Source organism: Tursiops truncatus, chromosome 3 (genome assembly GCF_011762595.2).
Source record: "Tursiops truncatus isolate mTurTru1 chromosome 3, mTurTru1.mat.Y, whole genome shotgun sequence".
Lineage (NCBI taxonomy): Eukaryota > Metazoa > Chordata > Mammalia > Artiodactyla > Delphinidae > Tursiops > Tursiops truncatus.
This window is the reverse complement of record NC_047036.1, coordinates 132873627-132889037: the sequence shown is the minus strand read 5'-3', so window position 1 is coordinate 132889037 and position 15411 is coordinate 132873627. Positions and strand designations below refer to the sequence as shown.

The 15411-nt window shown below is 38.3% G+C and overlaps 1 protein-coding gene across 5 annotated transcripts in view; it reads left to right on the top strand.

Moving 5' to 3' along the window:
* Positions 1-5847, top strand: part of CLINT1 (clathrin interactor 1) — a 65891-nt gene extending 60044 nt beyond the window's left edge. For 4 of the 5 annotated variants that reach the window (XM_019924833.3, XM_019924834.3, XM_019924831.3 and 1 more), the window contains 3 exons: positions 2-294; positions 2170-2374; positions 3581-5847. In XM_019924833.3, the coding sequence (XP_019780392.1) occupies positions 2-294; positions 2170-2374; positions 3581-3927 (845 nt within the window). In that variant the 3' untranslated portion in view covers positions 3928-5847. The remainder of the gene's footprint in view (position 1; positions 295-2169; positions 2375-3580) is intronic. The other variant, XM_019924832.3, reaches the window with a different exon arrangement.
* Positions 5848-15411: the final 9564 nt, after the last annotated feature.

The window sequence follows — 15411 nt, the reverse complement described above, 5'->3', positions numbered from 1 at the left end:
GTAACAGCAGCAAGTGGGAATGGAGACTTTGGTGACTGGAGTGCCTTCAACCAAGCCCCGTCAGGCCCTGTTGCTGCCAGTGGTGAGCTCTTCAGCAGTGCCTCACAGCCAGCTGTAGAGCTTGTCAGTAGCTCACAACCAGCTTTAGGCCCACCTCCAGCTGCCTCAAATTCTTCAGACCTATTTGATCTTATGGGCTCATCGCAGGCAACAATGACATCTTCCCAGAGTATGAATTTCTCTATGATGAGCACTAATACTGTAGGTCTGGGTTTGCCCGTGTCAAGATCACAGGTAAGTTGTCTGCCTCCCTTGGAAACTGTGATTCATAATCTTTGAGATGCTCTAACTATCTAATGGCAGATTAGCATAAAACAGAAAAATAAGCAAGTGACACATAGATTACTTTTGTACATTGCGTTTACCTTGTGTCCCTACCCTGGAATAGTCATTTGGGTTCTCCAGGGCAAGGCCTTCTCACTCTTCTTGCTGTCCATGCAAAGCCAAGTGTGATGCCTTGCACAGAGGAGGCATTTGTTGAAAATTTATTGAACTAATAAACAAGTTGGAATTTAATAGTTTAAAAAATTGTTTTTAAGATTAAGGAATAGAGGAGTTCCCTGGTGGCCCAGTGGTTAAGACTCTGCGTTTCCACTGCAGGGCATGTGGGTTCGATTCCTGGTTGGGGAACCAAGATCCCGTGTGCGTGCTGCACGGCCTAAAAATAAAAAATTAAAGACATTAAAAACAAGAGAAGAGGGGCTTCCCTGGTGGCGCAGCGGTTGAGAGTCCACCTGCCGATGCAGGGGACACGGGTTTGTGCCCCAGTCCGGGAAGATCCCACATGCCAAGGAGCGGCTGGACCCGTGAGCCATGGCCGCCGAGCCTGCGCGTCTGGAGCCTGTGCTTCGCAATGGGAGAGGCCACAACAGTGAGAGGCCTGCGTACCGCAAAAAAAAAAAACAAAAAAAAAAAACAAGAAGAAGAAGGAATAGAGATATATTGCTAATATAGAAAATTATTCTCTAAAATAATGAATGTTCTTCCCTATTCTGGACCTGCTCTACATTATATAATGTTTATATAGGCTCTTTTTTCAACTCTTATTTTCATAAAGGAAAGTAACTAAACAGGAACTTTTAAATTCACTTTTTAAAATTAAATCTAAATTACCTAATACTAGCTTAGAATTCAAACAAGTGCAGAATATATGTGTCTGAGTTGTATCAGAAACTTGCTATTTTTGACTCAGGCTATTCTGAATATTTGTTTATGATGCTAATTATTCATTTTAATATGTAGAATCTCCTATTTTGGGTGTTAGGATGAAGGAAGAGAAGAAAGAAGCAGAAAGGTGACTGATCTGTATAACAGATATTAGACCTAACATTAAGAAAAAGGACATGAAAGCCATACCAGTACCATTAAATTGAACTGAACAAACTCAAGCCAGTTCACTGTTTCTTTCATATGGTCTAAGCATAAAGCCAATCTACTAATTTTCAATCTTAATTGCAACTGTGTTGTGAGTCTTTGCATTGGTCCATTTTAAATTATTCTTCCTATTTGTATTTATTTCCCTTTTTCTGTCCTTGTTACAATTATTCTGGTAGTAACTACCAGGCACCTCTGCTGCTTTTTCCTGAATTTCTCCTTTCTTCTGTATTGGTCCATACTGTACCAAATTCCACTAGTGTTGCTTGCTTTAGGCAATAGAAATATACATGGAGCAGGGATATGTCAGTCAGGTTATGTGGAATGTAATTTGCTGTTTTGATGGTTTTGTTTTTTTAACATGAGAAATCATACCCCAAATTCCATTTTGTACAAATAAATTTCCACTTGTATATTTCCTTAAAGTTGTACTAACCCAAAGTTAATAGTTGCCCCAGGATTGTGGCTTCTAGACTTGGGGTGATGGGAGGATAACTGTTAGTGTACATATGTTTTTTCCCCACCCCAAACATGATTTGGACTTCAGAGGAATATTATGGGAAGCTGGTGATTCAGGATATTGAAGACCTTAATGTAGAACATTTGTTGTTCTTATTGGTTTCAAGAGTTTATTACAAAGTTTAGTATATATTTCAAGTTACTATGATTAAATTGCCGTCTGGTAATCTTTATAGAGCAGATGCTTAATTTTTAGAGCATTTTTCTATTTTCCAGCCTTTGCAAAATGTTAGCACAGTGCTGCAGAAGCCTAATCCTCTCTATAATCAGAATACAGATATGGTCCAGAAGTCAGTCAGCAAAACCCTGCCCTCTACATGGTCTGACCCCAGCGTAAACATCAGCCTAGACAACTTACTACCTGGTATGCAGCCTTCCAAACCCCAGCAGCCATCACTCAATACAATGATTCAACAACAGAGTAAGTTACTGCAAGACATCCCATTTCTTTGTGTATTTGTAATCCTTTGCCCTTATGCCAGGACTACTTCAAGCCATGAAATAAAACTGTACTGAAAGCAACTGTGTATTCACTTAAGATTGTTTTCACATAATACCTGGTATCCCTCCTGGCACATTGAATTGCTTTGTATTCTGCTCTTGACATGTTAACATTTATTGTATGGTGGTGAGTTTTGGGAGCCTGATCACTAAAATAAAAGTATTTGTTGAGAAAAAATTTTTAATATAGGCAGATATGTCAAGAAACAAAAATCATCTGAACTCCATAATCCAGGGATAATCACCATTAATTCATATTTCTTCACAGTCCATCTTTTCTAACCACATTTTTAATACTTGAGATCATTCTGTCTATATTTTTGTTTCTTGCAGTTCATATTCAACATTATTGTTTTTTCTGTGTTGAATATTCTTAAAGAAAGAAAGCATGGGGCTTCCCTGGTGGCACAGTGATGGAGAGTCCGCCTGCCGATGCAGGGGATGCGGGTTCGTGCCCCGGTCCGGGAAGATCCCACATGCCGCGGAGCAGCTAGGCCCGTGAGCCATGGCCGCTGAGCCTGCGCGTCCGGAGCCTGTGCTCCGCAACGGGAGAGGCCGCAACAGTGAGAGGCCTGCATACCGCAAAAAAAAAAAAAAAAAGAAAGCGTGATTTTTGGATCTTTATAGTTATCCATCATATTAGTGTGCATTTCCTCTCTTGCTGGTTATTTCAGTTGTTTCCAGCTTTTTTCCTATTATAAATAACTCCATGGTTTTGTATAAATCTTTTTACTTGTGATTTTTTTCCCTTAATATAATGTTCTAAAAATAGAGGGAGTCAAAGGATATAAACTTTTTAAGGTTTTTGATACACAGTAGCTCTTGACAACTTGTTAGGTCGGATTCAGTAATAGATTTTATAGGAATGGTTTTAAATTGCCTGATGTTTTCTGCCAGCCCACTCTTACTGTTTCTACATCTTGGGGAAATCAGAGCTAACAGCCACTGAATATTTCTCAAGAGTAAACAATACAAGTTAATTGACTTCTCTTGTAAAAAAATCACTATAAAGTAATTTTATTGGAGCTTACAAGTATTGATGGTCAGGAAGATTGTATTATTTTTCTGCTCTGTGAATCTAAGAATTCAGTGTGATAAAGTTCTTTTGTCTCTTTTCTGCTGTTAGATATGCAACAGCCTATGAATGTGATGACCCAAAGTTTCGGAGCTGTAAACCTCAGTTCTCCATCGAACATGCTTCCTGTCCGGCCCCAAACTAACCCTCTGATGGGGGGACCCATGCCTATGAGCATGCCCAGTTTGATGACTGGCACCATGGGAATGGCCCCTCTTGGAAATAGTCCAATGATGAACCAGAGCATGATGGGCATGAACATGAACATAGGGATGTCAACTGCTGGGATGGGCCTGACAGGCACAATGGGAATGGGCATGCCCAACTTAGCCATGACTTCTGGAACTGTGCAACCCAAGCAAGATGCCTTTGCAAATTTCGCCAACTTTAGCAAGTAAGAGATTGTAAAGGAGCAGATTGAATGAAGGATTTTTAGTGGTGCAGATAGGTGATGTTGGGATGGAAAATGCTAGTAAACTCCCCTTTCTTTCATCAATTAATTAAAATAAACCTACATTAAGAACCAAAAAGGTTGTTTTATAAAAGCAAAATATCTAGTATTTCAGATGGCCAGGCAAGGGCGCTTCAGATGAGGCAGTCAGAATCATTTTTCCCAGTGAGACTTAGACCACAAATGGGGCAGTGAGACCACTGAAAGCCTTTATAAATTGAGGAGCCCATTTTAATATCATAATATGTGGGAATACTAGAATAGGGCTGAATAAATGTGTTTGAATCTCTAATTTTATACTTTTCTTTTCCTGAAGAACTTGATTTTTCTGTCCCTGAATTGCCTTGTCACAATTGGGTCTGTTCCTTTTACTACCACTCTTGAGTCCATATATGAAATCATTAAAGTTGGATGATCAGTTTTTTATAAAAATATATATTTTTGTCCAAAAAAGGCATACATATGTGATTATGGCTAAATCAAAGGTAACTGGAATGTATATACTTTTGCTAATGTTCCAGCAATACTGCTATTATACTATCCAAATTTTTATTGTAACAAAACCTCTTTAAGCAATTGGTGATAGCTATGGGACTTTTCCCATTTCTTCTGCTATAATTATCCTGTGCAGAACTCGGAAAAATATTTTTTTCAGGACTGCTCTATGGTTTCCTTTAAAAGAAAAGAAAAAACAAACCTCCAGTATTTTTATTTGTTCTTAGCAGTCATTATTTACACTTTGCAGTGATAACTTGGCAAGGCTTCCTTCTGTGTTTATCCCTGTAGCCACCGTGTAATAGTCAGGAACAGTCAAAAAGAAAAATATTTATTTTTTTTTTTGGTGTCTTCAAAAAATTTTTGAAAAGGGTAAAAATCCATTAAGACCTTCAATATAAATGTTAGAACTCAACAATGTTGGCTTTTAGATTTTATACAGTATTGTTTTGGTTTTGAGTGTATATAATATGGCATTAGCAATATGGTTCCAATAGAGAGGAGTTAAATATATATATTATTAAAGGAGACCTGTAGCAGTCAAAGATTTTATCGATTTAATGGCAAATAAAGGAAATTAATTAAATTGTTTTCCTGCTGTAATTCTGCATTAAGGTCACATGAAAATCATGATTCTAGAGTTTGGAATGCAAAATTGTTTCACCCTTAAGCTGGGAATATTTTTTAAAATAAATACTATAATATAGGCATCAAATTATTACCTCCCCACTTTGTGTTGAAATTTTTTTTATTGATAAAACTTTGTTTCCATTGTATTCATAATATAGTTCTGTTATACATAACATTAAAATGTTCATTAAAATCAATGTTGAACTGCTTTTTCTTTCATTATGTTAGACATTAGAGACCGTTTGGGGAAGAAATAATTATAATTTGGGCAAAGTAATTTTTATAAATAATTTAAAATTATTTAATGACTTCTCTATTCCTTCCTATCAGACTGCTGTTAGGAATTAAAAATGAAGCAGCAAAGATATCCTGACCTGCTCCATTCTTGCTAATGTTCCATCTACAACATTTCTAATTAGGCAGAAATTCATGTACTTCAGCTAAGTGGTAATGAAAAGTGATTCATTTGCTGAATAAGAGATGAGAGAGAGTGTAATTAGCTGACTGTGGTTTTTAATCTTTCAACAATTCAATGTGTTTAAATTAGTTTCAAAGAATAGGAGCTTTCAAGTGTTGTTACTTCAGAGCAATCAAGCCAGGCTCTGGTGGCAGTTTGGAGAATATCTTCACTGATATTTAAAACCCGCAATCTTAAATGAATTTTTTCTTTAAATTGAGAGGTATGGCATCACCTTTTCGAATATGTATGGTTCTTAAAGGAAATAAATATTTTGTTTCTAAACTTTCGTGTTTAAAATTTCTTTCTAATAAAACTGATTTATTTCTAAAGCATTTTCTTTACTACTATGCCTTCTTCCAATGTTGTATTCTGAAGACAGAAGGGAACCCCTACCTTAGTTATTACTGTACCTCAACATACAGTCTGTTGTCTTACCAGTGTTTTTTGTTTCAGAGCCCTTGAAAGAAAACAAGAATTGCCTCACTGGGGTTCCATTCAATTTAATGACTTGTCTCTGAAGGGGTTATTAAGTGATACCTAAAGAAAGGTGTGTATACCCCAAAACAGTTTGGAGCTGGCAAGAAAATACTCTTCTTTAATAGTCTTTTGGGCTCCCTTTTGCCCATCCTATACCTCTTTCCTTTTTCAATAGCTTCTCTGTTGTATCTGTTTTTCATTTTGCCTACTATTTTGTGGAGAGAAGGAATTAGTTACTCTTCTTGCAATTTACATATAATGTGTGAATCTCCCCTGCCATTCCAGATTCATTTTTTTCCCTCTTAAAATGTTTTTTACTTCTCTGATATGATCTTCAGGAACCATAAATAGACACAGTGTTCTTGTACAGTACTTGGGATGTCTACTTTTTTGTTTAAAATAAATTGCCTGAATGATACCCCATAATGCCGTTGGTTAGGAGCTAGTCACTAATAAGTTGAGGCCTATAGTTACTTATATTTGGAGGGAAGGCTTAATACCCTTTTCTTCTCAAATATTTTTGAAACACTAGAATAAAGCTAACTGTCCTAAGCACAGAACATACCTTATGGTAAATAGATTTCTGAAATAAACTGGCTTTGTGTTTCAGCTCTCCTGGGAGATAGCACTGCATTGTGGAAAGAGCATGGACTTGGAAGCAGACAGATCTAATCCCATGTCAAGCCCTCACTGTGTGACACCTTGATCAATTGACCTGACTTTTCTGGGCCCTAATACATTTTTTCTAAAATTAACTTAAAATATGGAAGTGTTGGATAATTAAAATAAGTGAGATCAGCAGCACTGACATATATATGCTGTAAATGTTTCTCTGCCTCTCATTTTTATTATTTATGCAAATGTGCTTACATATCAGGAACTTCCTATGTGCCAGTCACTGCTAACCGTTCCACATGCACGTCATTTAATCTGCATAGCAAACCCCCAAACCTCATACTCCTAAAAGGAGTGTGTAGTTAAGAAAGCCTGAGAGGGACTTCCCTGGTTGCAGTGGTTAAGAATCCACCTGCCAATGCAGGGGACACGGGTTCAAGCCCTGGTCCAGGAAGATCCCACATGCTGTACAGCAACTAAGCCCGTGAACCACAACTACTGAGCCTACGCTCTAGAGCCCGTGCGCCACAACTACTGAGCCTGTGCTCTAGAACCCACGAGGCACAAATACTGAGCCCGCATGTCACAACTACTGAAGTCTGCACGCCTAGAGCCCGTGCTCTGCAACAAGAGAAGCCGCCACACCGCAATGAAGAGTAACCCCTGCTCGCCGCAACTAGAGAAAGCCTGCGCGCAGCAACGAAGACCCAATGCAGCCAAAAATAAATTTAAAAAAAAAAAGTTTAAAAATAAAAGAAAGCCTGAGAGACTGTTACTAAGCTGATTTCTAATTGAGGATTTTCCTATCTGCCTGTATTTAATTCTACTTTCTTTTTTTAACCGACAAGCAAATTGTAAACGAACTGCTTTGTGAATGTATTGAGTCACTTATACTTACCACATTAGTGCAGATGTGAGGGAGAGAACTATGAAAGTGAGCTCTTGACTTGCCACACAAATAACCCTCAGAATGTTCTCAGCTTTTAGAAGTAGAGATCTCAATTTTTCTATTGACTTCTTGCAATTTTCTTGACTAAGATCTTGTTATTCTAATATCCAGAGAAGCAATCTGATATAAAAACTAAAAGAACAAAAACATAAAAGAGGATTATTTTCTCTTTCTCTTTCTTTTCTTTTCTTTTTTTTTTTTTTTTTGGCTGCTTGCAGGATCTTAGTTCCCCAACCAGGGATCAAACCCCACACCCCCTGCAGTGGAAGCACAGAGTCCCAACCACTGGACCACCAGGGAAGTCCCTAAAAGAAGATTTTATGTTTACTTTTAACTCATTATGACCTTAATTCTTATGTGTCTTCCTTCTATGAAAATGGCAGCCTTGCTAATGCACTGCTCTCACAGACATAATAAGTAACTCCTAGCACCCCTTCACACTGCACTGGATTACCCCAGTGGGGGAAGAATCTGCATGCAGCCAATTCAGATGCTAAGTTTCCCAGGGATTTTGAATGGATTTGAAAGTCCTGATGGGCAAACATAATTTTCATTTGTTACCCTTTAAAACAAGTGTCAGGAATTCCTTGCAGGTCCAGTGGTTAGGACTCGGCGCTTTCACTGCAATGGCCTGGGGTTCAATCCCTGGTCAGGGAACTAAGATCCTGCAAGCTGTGCAGTGCAGCCAAAAAAATAAAAATCATAAATGTCATTACTTTAAATAACTGAGTTCTGGACTATGGAACCCTACATTTCCATTTGATTTTTCTTAACTGTCCATCTGTGTTCTTTAAATGCTCCAAGCACATTTCTTCCATTTGAGATAAGAGTGCTTAGAGTTGGTATATGGAACAGTTTGACCTCAGGACGCCCTTAATGCCATTAACAACTAATGAGGACCCCAAAGAACTTTTGTTTATGTGGGTCATATCTGTTAATACTAACTGAAATAAAAGGTGAGAAACTTTAAAATTTGAAATAAAAGCTGAGAAACTTTAAAAATATTAATTGGTTTTATGGTAACCAAGCCCATCACCTGCCAAATTACAGTTTTATTAAAAAACTTTTTCAAAATAAAAATCTGTGAGAAGAGTGGCATTGTTTTACATTTCTGAAAATCTCTTTATTACCTGGCTTAATAGAATACAGCTGGATTCTCTTACCTGCTTCTGCATTCGATCTGCTGTGCCATGTTGTTTTGGTGGAAATACATGAAAAAAGTCCGGCCTCAGAAATATGTGGTTGGAAAAGGTGGAACCTCGCAGGTCCCCTGAATGGGTCTCAGGGGTCCCCAGTTGTCCTCAGGCCACGGGTAACTGCTCCTGTCTGTTGAGAATTGAGAACAGATAAGTATTTCTTAGTAACTAGGTATCCATTTACTTGATTTATTCTGTTTATAAGGTGATCTGCTTGAGGTACAAAAAATTTAGTTTTGCCTTTCACTTCAGTCACAAGCAAAATGCCTGTCATGAACTTGCTCTCTGGACCCTGAATATTAAAAGTTGGTGACACCAGAGCTCTTGCTCAGTTTTCAACATTATTTCTTCTGATACATAGTGCATATTTACTAGCTTTTTATAATTATGAAGAAGTGAGTTTCTTACCCATTTTAGGTTTTTTTAGGAAAGCTTAGATTGAGAGACTGGGTGTTGAGTGCTTTGTGAATTATAAACTTTTTGAACCTCCTTTTCTATCCTTTGAGAAGGGAGAGTAAAATGAGTCAAACCTGAAGGCCTCTGAGTTATTTGCAAGGGGGCCTGGCAACTTTGTACACTGTTCTCTGTCAAATACTTCACAGAAGGATATGGCTATAGAAATAGTGCATCCACATTCATATGCATGTGAATCCTTATGAATCCTAGATAAATTTTATCCCTAACAGAGGAGGAATCCAGCAAAATTTCCATCCTCTTCATGAAATGGCGGTAGCTAGCTCCGTCCTTATATACATCAGCTCCCTTCATTGTCATAACCTATGGAACAATGACCTCCCTCTGATAAATAAAGAACAGGCATGTCAGAAACAAATTAACCAAAAGTAGCTTTGCAAAGATTGTTGTGCAGGGTCCCCAAAACAGATTTCCAGTAACTGATCACCCTGATCAGCCTTCAGTAAGTATGCCTGGCAGAGTTTTTTTTTTTTTTTTTTTTCTTCACGGTACGCGGGCTTCTCGCTGTTGTGGCCTCTCCCGTTGCGGAGCACAGGTTCCGGATGCGCAGGCTCAGCGGCCATGGCTCACGGGCCCAGCCGCTCCGCAGCATGTGGGATCTTCCCGGACCGGGGCATGAACCTGCATCCCCTGCATCGGCAGGCGGACCCTCAACCACTGCGCCACCAGGGAAGCCCCTGGCAGAGTTTTAATCATGGAAATAGGAAGGAAATCCTAGGCAGAATTCCTTCCCATATCGGAAGAGCTCTGTTTTAGAAACATGCATACAGTAGTCACAGATCAGCTTTTGTTAATGAATGAAGTGTTGAAGATTTGATCTTTTGTGTCTGGTAATTTAAAAACCAGTTTTATTGGACTGTATTTTCTAAAATGTAGCTAAAATATTAGGTAGTAGACTGAGTTCCAGTATTCCTAGATTTTTTTCATGATATTTCACTTCTCCGTCATCAAAATTTTAAATCTAGGAAAACAATCACAAAACAGTCATGATAAAAGTGTAAAGTCCAAACACTCCCAGCTACGAAACAAGACTACAACGTGGTAATGAGCCACTAAACCAGAGGACCACCACCCACACGTTCTTCCATGTGTTTATGCACGCAGAGATCTGAAGAATGATGAGAAGGAGCCATCCCTGTGAACTACACATGTGAACACCCCAAGTGGACAAGAAACATCAGAAGTTTAGTAGGGTGTGTCCAGAACTTGATGTAGAAGGAGTGGGACTGGGGAGATAAGCAAGGACATGGTAATAATAGGTGCTTTGGGCAATCTACAGATTTCATGCAATCCTTATCAAATTACCCATGACATTTTTCACAGAACTAGAACAAATAGTCCTAAAATTCATATGGAACCATAAAAGACCCACAAATGCCAAAGCTATTCCTGAAGAAAAAGAACAAAGCAGGAAGCATAATGCTCCCAGACTTCAGCCAATACTACAAAGCTACAGTAATCAAAACAGTGTGGTACTGGCAGAAAACAGACATATGGATCAATGGAACAGAATAGAGAGCCCAGAGATAAACCCACACACCTATGGTCAATTAATCTTCGACAAAGGGGTCAATGGGAAAAAAGTCTCTTCAGCAAGTGGTGTTGGGAAACCTGGACAGCTACCTGTAAATCAGTGAAGTGAGAGCACACTCTCTCACCATACACAAAAATAAACTCAAAATGGCTTAAAGACTTAAACATATTACATGACATCATAAAACTCCTAGAAGAGAACATAGGCAAAACATTCTCTCACATAAATGGTACCGATGTTTTCTTAGGTCAGCCTCCCAAGGCAATAAAAATAAAACAAAAATAAACAAATGGGACCTAATCAAACTTACACGCTTTTGCACAGGAAAGGAAACCATAAACAAAACCAAAAGACAACTTACAGAATGGGATAAAATATTTGCAAACAATGCAACGGACAGAGGCTTAATTTCCAAAATATATAAACAGCTCATACAACTCAACAACAAAAAAACAAACAACCCAATCCAAAAATGGACAGGTGACATAAACAGACATTTCTTCAAAGAAGATATACAGATGGCCAGCAGGCACAAGAAAAGATGCTCAACATCACTAATTATTAGAGAAATGCAAATCAAAACTACAGTGAGGTACCACCTCACACCAGTCATAATGGCCATTATTAAAACGTCTACAAACAACAAATGCTGGAGAGGGTGTGGAGAAAAGGGAAACTTCCTAACCATTGGTGAGAATGTAAGTTGGTGCAATCACTGTAGAAAACAGTATGGAGGTTCCTCAGAAACCTAAAATTAGAATTACCATATGATCCAGCAATCCCACTCCTGGGCATATATCTGGATAAATATATAATTCAAAAAGATACACGCACTCCTATGTTCATAACAGCACTATTCACAATAGCCAAGACATGAAAATAACCTAAATGTCCATCAACAGATGAATGGATAAAGAAGATGTGGTACCTATAAACAATGGAATACTATTCACCCATAAAAAAGAACAAAATGATGTCATTTGTAGCAACATGGATGCAACTAGAGATTATCATACTAAGTGAAGTAAGTCAGAAAGATAAAGGCAAATACCATATAATACCACTTATATGTGGAATCTAAAATATGACACAAATGAACTTATCTATGAAACAGAAACAGAATCACTAACATAGAGAAGAGACTGGTGGTTGCCAAGGGGGAGGGGGTCAGAGGAGTGATGGAGTAGGAGGTTGGGGTTAGCAGATGTAAGCTTTTATATATAGAATGGATAAACAACAAGGTCCTACTGAATAGCACAGAGAACTATATTCAATATCCCATGATAAAACATAATGGAAAAAAATACATATTTTAAAGAAGGAATGTATATATGTGTATAACAGAATCACTTTGCTGTACAGCAGTAATTAACACAACATTGTAAATCAACTATACTTCAATTTTAAAAAAGGAGTCACAGTCCCTCCCTTTAAAAATGCACAAACACTTTATACTCTTTTTTTTAACATCTTTATTGGATTATAATTGCTTTACAATGGTGTGTTACTGCCTTATAACAAAGTGAATCAGCTATACATATACATATATCCCCATATCTCCTCCCTTTAGCGTCTCCCTCGCACCCTCCCTATCCCACCCCTCTAGGCAGTCACAAAGCCCCGAGCTGATCTCTCTATGCTATGCGGCTGCTTCTCACTAGCTATCTATTTTACATTTGGTAGTGTATATATGTCCATGCCACTTTCTCACTTCGTCTCAGCTTACCCTTCCCCCTCCCCATGTCCTCAAGTCCATTCCCTACAACTGTGTCTTTATTCCTGTCCTGTCCCTAGGTTCTTCAGGACCTTTTTTTTTTTTTGTAGATTCCATATATATGTGTTAGCGTATGGTATTTGTTTTTCTCTTTCTGACTTACTTCACTCTGTATGACAGACTCTAGGTCCATCCACCTCACTACAAATAACTCAATTTCGTTTCTTTTTATGGCTGAGTAATATTCCATTGTATACATGTGCCACATCTTCTTTATCCATTCATCTCTCGATGGACACTTAGGTTGCTTCCATGTCCTGGCTATTGTAAATAGAGCTGCAAAGAACATTGTGGTACATGACTCTTTTTGAATTATGGTTTTCTCAGGGTATATGCCCAGTAGTGGGACTGCTGGGTCCTATGATAGTTCTAATTTTTAGGTTTTTAAGGAATCTCCATAGTGGCCATATCAACTTACATTCCCACCAACAGTGCAAGAGTGTTCCCTTTTCTCCACACCCTCTCCAGCATTTGTTGTTTGTAGATTTTTTGATGATGGCCATTCTGACTGGTGTGAAGTGATACCTCATTGTAGTTTTGATTTGCATTTCTCTAATAATTAGTGATGTTGAGCATCCTTTCATGTGTTTGTTGGCAGTCTGTATATCTGCTTTGGAGAAATGTCTATTTAGGTCTTCTGCCCGTTTTTGGATTGGGTTTTTTTTTTTTTTTTCATACTGAGCTGCATGAGCTGCTTGTAAATTTTGAAGACTAATTCTTTGTCAGTTGCTTCATTTGCAAATATTTTCTTCCATTCTGAGGGTTGTCTTTTTGTCTTGTTTACAGTTACCTTTGCTGTGCAAAAGCTTTTAAGTATCATTAGGTTCCATTTGTTTATTTTTGTTTTTATTTCCATTTTTCTAGGAGGTGGGTCAAAAAGGATCTTGCTGTGATTTATGTCATAGTGTTCTACCTATGTTTGCCTCTAAGGAGTTTTATACTGTCTGGTCTTACATTTAGATCTTTAGTCCATTTTGAGTTTATTTTTGTGTATGGTATTAGGGAGTGTTCTAATTTCATTCTTTTACATGTAGCTGTCTAGTTTTCCTAGCACCACTTATTGAAGAGGCTGTCTTTTCTCCACTGTATATTCTTGCCTCCTTTATCAAAAAATAAGCTGACCATAGGTGCGTGGGTTTATCTCTGGGCTTTCTATCCTGTTCCATTGATCTATATTTCTGTTTTTGTGCCAGTACAATACTGTCTTGATTACTGTAGCTTTGTAGTATAGCCTGAAGTCAGGGAGTCTGATTCCTACAGCTCCGTTTTTCTTTCTCAAGATTGCTTTGGCTATTTGGGGTCTTTTGTGTTTCCATACAAATTGTGAAATTTTTTGTTCTAGTTTTCTGAAAGATGCCATTGGTAGTTTCATAGGGATTGCATTGAATCAGTAGATTGCTTTGGATAGTATAGTCATTTTCACAATGTTGATTGTTCCAATCCAAGAACATGGTATATCTCTCCATCTGTTTGTATCACCTTTAATTTCTTTCATAAGTGTCTTACAGTTTTCTGAATACAGGTCTTTTGTCTCCTTAGGTAGGTTTATTCCTGGGTATTTTATTCTTTTGCTTGCAATGGTAAATGGCAGTGTTTCCTTAATTTCCCTTTCACATTTTTCATCATCAGTGTATGGGAATGCAAGAGATTTCTGTGCATTAATTTTGTATCCTGCTACTTTACCAAATTGATTGATTAGCTCTAGTAGTTTTCTGGTAGCATCTTCAGGATTCTCTATGTATAGTATCATGTCATCTGCAAACAGTGACAGCTTTACTCCTTCTTTTCCAATTTGGATTCCTTTTATTTCTGTTTCTTCTCTGATTGCTGTGGCTAAAACTTCCAAAACTATGTTGAATAAGAGTGGTAAGAGTGGGCAACCTTGTCTTGCTCCTGATCTTTTTTTTTTTTTTTTTGCAGTATGCGGGCCTCTCACTGCCGTGGCCTCTCCCGTTGCGGAGCACAGGCTCTGGATGCGCAGGCTCAGTGGCCATGGCTCACGGGCCCAGCCGCTCTGCGGCATGTGGGACCCTCCCAGACCAGGGCACAAACCCCTGCATCGGCAGGTGGACTCTCAACCACTGCACCACCAGGGAAGCCCTTGCTCCTGATCTTAGTGGAAATGGTTTCAGTTTTTCACCATTGAGAACGATGGTGGCTGTGGGTTTGTCATATTTAGCCTTTATTATGTTGAGGTAAGTTCCCTCTATGCCTACTTTCTGGAGGGTTTTTATCATAAATGGGTGTTGAATTTTGTCAAAAGCTTTTTCTGCATCTATTGAGATGATCCTATATGGTTTTTCTCCTTCAATTTGTTAATATGGTTTATCACATTGACTGATTTGCGTATATTGAAGAATCCTTGCATTCCTGGGATAAACCCCACTTGATCATGGTGTATGATCCTTTTAATGTGCTGCTGGATTCTCTTTCTTAGTATTTTGCTGAGGATTTTTGCATCTATGTTCATCAGTGATATGGGCCTATAGTTTTCTTTCTTTGTGACATCTTTGTCTGGTTTTGGTATCAGGGTGATGGTGGCCTCATAGAATGAGTTTGGGAGTGTTCCTCCCTCTGCTATATTTTGGAAGAGTTTGAGAAGGATAGGTGTTAGCTCTTCTCTAAATGTTTGATAGAATTCGCCTGTGAAGCCATCTGGTCCTGGGCTTTTGTTTGTTGGAAGATTTTTAATCACAGTCTCAATTTCAGTGATTGTGATTGGTCTGTTTATATTTTCTATTTCTTCTGGGTTCAGCCTTGGAAGTTTCTAAGAATTTGTGCATTTCTTCCAGGTTGTCCATTTTACTGGCATATAGTTGCTTGTAGT